The sequence below is a fragment of the Hippocampus comes genome, unplaced genomic scaffold, assembly GCF_001891065.2.
Source record: "Hippocampus comes isolate QL1 unplaced genomic scaffold, H_comes_QL1_v1.1 scaffold92, whole genome shotgun sequence".
Classification (NCBI taxonomy): Eukaryota; Metazoa; Chordata; class Actinopteri; order Syngnathiformes; family Syngnathidae; genus Hippocampus; species Hippocampus comes.
This window is the reverse complement of record NW_017805379.1, coordinates 3,438,183-3,442,830: the sequence shown is the minus strand read 5'-3', so window position 1 is coordinate 3,442,830 and position 4,648 is coordinate 3,438,183. Positions and strand designations below refer to the sequence as shown.

The 4,648-nt window shown below is 44.6% G+C and overlaps 2 protein-coding genes across 2 annotated transcripts in view; one reads left to right on the top strand and one right to left on the bottom strand.

Moving 5' to 3' along the window:
* LOC109517305 (tumor necrosis factor ligand superfamily member 10-like) overlaps nucleotides 1-3,609 on the top strand; it is a 4,985-nt gene extending 1,376 nt beyond the window's left edge. Inside the window, exons 2-6 of the mRNA XM_019872374.1 lie at nucleotides 770-898; nucleotides 1,909-1,954; nucleotides 2,034-2,135; nucleotides 2,346-2,608; nucleotides 2,743-3,609. Coding sequence (XP_019727933.1) covers nucleotides 770-898; nucleotides 1,909-1,954; nucleotides 2,034-2,135; nucleotides 2,346-2,608; nucleotides 2,743-2,952 — 750 coding nt within the window. The 3' untranslated portion in view covers nucleotides 2,953-3,609. The remainder of the gene's footprint in view (nucleotides 1-769; nucleotides 899-1,908; nucleotides 1,955-2,033; nucleotides 2,136-2,345; nucleotides 2,609-2,742) is intronic.
* Nucleotides 3,610-3,665: 56 nt separating this feature from the next.
* The window catches only part of LOC109517244 (E3 ubiquitin-protein ligase MSL2-like), a 5,097-nt gene continuing 4,114 nt past the window's right edge, over nucleotides 3,666-4,648 (bottom strand). Inside the window, exon 5 of the mRNA XM_019872272.1 lies at nucleotides 3,666-3,691. Within this exon, the coding sequence (XP_019727831.1) occupies nucleotides 3,666-3,691 (26 nt within the window). The remainder of the gene's footprint in view (nucleotides 3,692-4,648) is intronic.

Below are 4,648 nucleotides of genomic sequence, written 5' to 3'. Positions count from 1 at the left end.
GCGGAGGCGGGCCGGATCCGGCCCGCGGGCCGTAGTTTGGGGACATCTGCACTAAACGGTGCATCAACACATGTAGACAGACACTATAGCAATACTCGGAGGCATATATTCTTTATCTTCTGCAAAAAAAGACGACTATGACTGCAGCTTGCAGTAGTTGTAAAAGTCTATGTGTTGGGAATTTGTTGTGGAAAATTTTTACGTAATTTTTCCAATCGGTCTATAAGATCAATTTATGTCGGGAAGGTTCAGGTGTCTGTTACAATCAAGTCCATCAACTATCACAAAAGTTTCTTTGTCTTGTGGTTGCTTGTACGTCTGTGAAATAGTCAAATAGTGGTTGGGTCATGTGCGAAAACGTCAGAAGGTTTAATTGCTGTCTGGAATCTGGAATGTTGGGAAAGAAGAAGCCGCTCGGGAACCCCGCGCACAATTTTCACTTTTACCCCGAAACCAATTCAGCTCAAATGACCCTTGGCTAAGACCTACTTAACTGACTATGCAGACGACCACATGGCGTCTTTCTCAATGAACAAGCTTAAGTTAGTAAATAAATAAATGAACCGATAGATAGATAGATAGATAGATAGATAGATAGATAGATAGATAGATAGATAGATAGATAGATAGATAGATAGATAGATAGATAGATAGATAGATAGATCAATTAAACATTAAACAGAGAGGTTCCCTTTGTGGTTTTCACCTTTTGAGATGAGCTGACCTACCGCTGAGATTTGATGATGAAGGTTTACATTCATGTCGACAGATGCAGGACAGTTTCTCAGGAGGGAGCACGTCGTGCTTGACCGACGCCAATCTCGATTTCCCGTCCAACCAGATGAAGAGTGACCCCTGTTGGCAAGTCGTGCAACAACTCCGCAACCACATTGAGAAGGTTTCAAAAGAATTCTTCATTGGGGCTGGGCGGTACGAAACACGAAGGAACGATTCCTTGTTCAATTTTGGGCATGGGTACTTGAGACTTTTTTGTGTGTCCGCTTATAACCAAATTTGTGTCAAGTGGTGAAGCTCGGAACGAGGGTCATATGTTTCTAACTTTTGAGTTCTGGAGTTTGCACCAAAATGGCTGCTTCAAACTAAAACAGTCAAGTTCCTGTTAAATTGTGGCGATAAGTCATTTAGACATTTAGACATTTTTTGGGGGTACATCCTGATGATAAACAACCAGTACACTCAGTTTCATGTCAATTGGTGGAATTGGTGGTGAGAGGGGATTTTTTTTTCCCTCACTTTTAAGCCCCAAAATGGATTCCTGTTCCATTTTGGCAATGGATGTTTGAGATTTTCTCTGCCAATCAGGGTGGCAAGTCACAATTATCGAATAACCGATTCATCTGTTTATTATTTTGTTCGTTAATTTGGTGAATCGGATTTAAAAAGATAGATTTTGAGTTCCATTTCTTGACTCCAAAACAGATTGACAATCCAAATACAGATGCACAAACATAAATCAACAGTCACTGGTTTGATCTCTAAAACGTCGGAAAATGTTGATCATTGTTTCCCCACATTAAAAGCAGATGTTTGCAAATGTTTCATTTTCATTCCGCGAGGCTGTTTTCATGGAGAAATTACAAGAATCGTTGAATTTTTACTGTTGAGAGGCCGAAATTTGGGCCACTTTGAAGTTAGTTGTCACAAATAGGGTTTACACAGTTATTAGACAAGAGAGAGAGAGAGAGAGAGAGAGAGAGAGAGAGAGAGAGAGAGAGAGAGAGAGAGAGAGAAAATCCGACGGTGTATGATACTGCCCCCAGGTGGCCATGGCGCCCTTCTACCTGGCACAGCTGTTTCCGATTGGAGATCATTTCACTTTGTAGATTTTTTTTAAGGATTTTTTTTTTTAGCCTTTCGTTCTTAGATCGATTGTGGTGTTCCTTCCAGGCAATGGCTGCGAGATTAGAGAAGGAGATCACTTCCGGCGTGACAAGTAAGCACGACTCAGGCGTTTTCAAACATTCTTCTTCGTTTCCACCTCAGTAAAACAGTGCGACTGTGTGGGTTGCCAGATAAGTTGACAAGCGTCGTCCCTTTCCTTCCTGACGGCCACGTCCGTCCCGACGTGGCGGGCCACGTGACTGCCACTTCTTCGTCTTCCTCACCAACACAAGGTAGGCAAAGGTCTCATCCGTTGAAAGTGTTCCGAGTGTGCGGTTGTGATTTAATATGCGATCTTTTTTTCAAGGTGCCTTGCGGAACTATTTTATACTATATATAACTATATATAAAAACAATCAATAATATCAGATATATACAAACATTTTCTTGTTTTCTTGAAACGAGTCATAAAGTTTTCGTTTTCAAACGTCCTCGCTGCGCAGACGGCGCGACGAGGCGCAGAGGTTACCTGGGCGAGCGCGTCACGGCCTGGGAAGGAAGCCGAGGGGAGTCCTTCTTGCGCAACGTGGAGCTGAGAGGAGGAGAGCTGCTGGTGCCTCAGGCCGGCCTCTACTACATCTACGCGCAGACGTACTTCAGGCTCTCCTCCACTTGGAGCAGGGACCAGGAGGACGACTCCGATCACGACCCCGAGCACGATCAGGAGCAGGAAGCAGCCCAGCTCGTCCAGTATATTTATAAAAAGGTCAGAACCATGATCTATTTCACCGCAAATTGTTTAGAAAGTCAACATGTCATTTGATGATGAATCTTGTTTCGTGGTTTTGTTTCGGGGGTAATAAAGTTAGCAAATAAAGCGATAAAGCGTTGTTTTCGTAGATGAGCTCGTACACGGTCCCCATCCTGCTCATGAAGTCTTCGCGGAGCGCCTGCTGGCCGCGGGGCCGAGAGCCCGGAATGTTCTCCCTCAACCAGGCTGGCACGGCCTTCCTGCAGCCCGACGACCGCCTCTTTGTCACCGTCAGCAACGCCAGCGCCGTGGAGGCGGATGGCAGGGCCACCTACTTTGGGACCTTCCTGTTGGGCTAGACTCACACTCTGAACTTCGGGAACCCACAACCTCCATCTGGGATTGACTGCTCAAGTCACGCCGCCAGATAACGAGCCATTCACGTTTACAGTCAACAGACGCTGTGCTAAAATGTGCTCATAAGAGAATCGGCCGCAAGCACTCCCCCCGCAGGTGGAAAATGGAACTGCCGCACTGCGTCCAATCGCATGACGGCAAGCAGGGCACGAGCTAATGCTAATATATGCAAACGTGACAGTAGTATCTTGATTTACACATGCCACAACTTTCGAGTTTTTTCAGGATACAAGCTGTCGCTTGGGCGATTGCAAAAAAAAAATTGTTGCGAGTAAAAATGTTATTTACCCGTCAGATTCGGCCAAGGCAACACTAAATGGCAGCAGTGAATGTCACAACATACGGCCTTCATCAATTGTAAGCGGGGAAACTTTGGAGGTAGCTTTGCAAGCTAACAAAAGGATCTAACACAGAAGATAAAATGGATGCCAACACTGGAAAGCTAAAATTTGAGGCAACACTGAAGCATGTTGAAGCACTTTAGTTTTTTGATGATGAATAAATTACAATCAATTATGGGTAACTTTAGTGGATTGTTTTTCTATGATCACATCAGAAATGGAGGGTTGTATTCATTAAACTGACATTGATTGCCAATTTTTCTTTTTTTTTTTTCATGACGATCACATTTTTTCTCCCTGGAAAACAACGTGCCCTAAAAAGTGTCAAAAGCATGAGGAGCTGCACAGAGACACACGCAGACACCAGTGAAAAAGTAAAAAACTATCATTTAATTGACGTCTGACTGATCGTGTCCATGTTGTTATGGCAGTGAATGTTTTCATCCTCAAACACCTTTAGCGATACAAAAAAAAACAAACAACCTAAAACTAATCCGACTTCAAGTAATGCCCAAAAATGACACACATCAACGCACACATATGGGAAGATTACATTATATATGCTGATGGTTGTTACGTCGTAACGTGCCTGCTACCAATTGGGAGATGCTCGATATCGCGCTAAGAGTCTTATTCACTCCAATGATCATTTTTACGCACTTTTTTTGTTGGTTTAAAAAAAATGTTTGATTGGTCCCTCACTTGCTGGACCCGTACAGTGGCGATGCATTAGGACACGCACTCTCTCTCATGCATGCACACATACAGCCTCTCTCTCAAGCATAGAGACACGCGCACACTCTCATTCTCACAACACAGCACCAAATCAATTGGTGTGAAAAAATACTCTTGTTGGGGAGGGCTGAAAAGGTGAAGACAACTTGTGTCTTAGCTTTTAAGAGAAACGCCGCCGTTGTCTTTGAACGCACCGCTGGAGGTTTTTTTTCGCCTCGCGCTAAGTGCTAGCGACGCTAAATGTCAGTCAACAAGTGCTTCCATGTTATGGTCGCTTGCACAGTGGAAGAAATTTTAAAAAATGGAGCCATGGGGGTATGGCGTGGTTGTATGATGGGTGGGGTGGGGGTCCCTATTGCCTTTGAAGGTGGTCTATGTGTTGGGGGTAGATCTCACACACACACACACACACACACACAAACACACACGCACACAGGCACGATACAGGAGGGTTTGGCACAGCCACGCTAGTCTGACTACTGCGTATTTTCCACCACAGAAGAAGAGCAGCTGCCATAGTGCGCCCCATTCAGGGGACCAGGTGTGGCGTGCGGCCGTAACA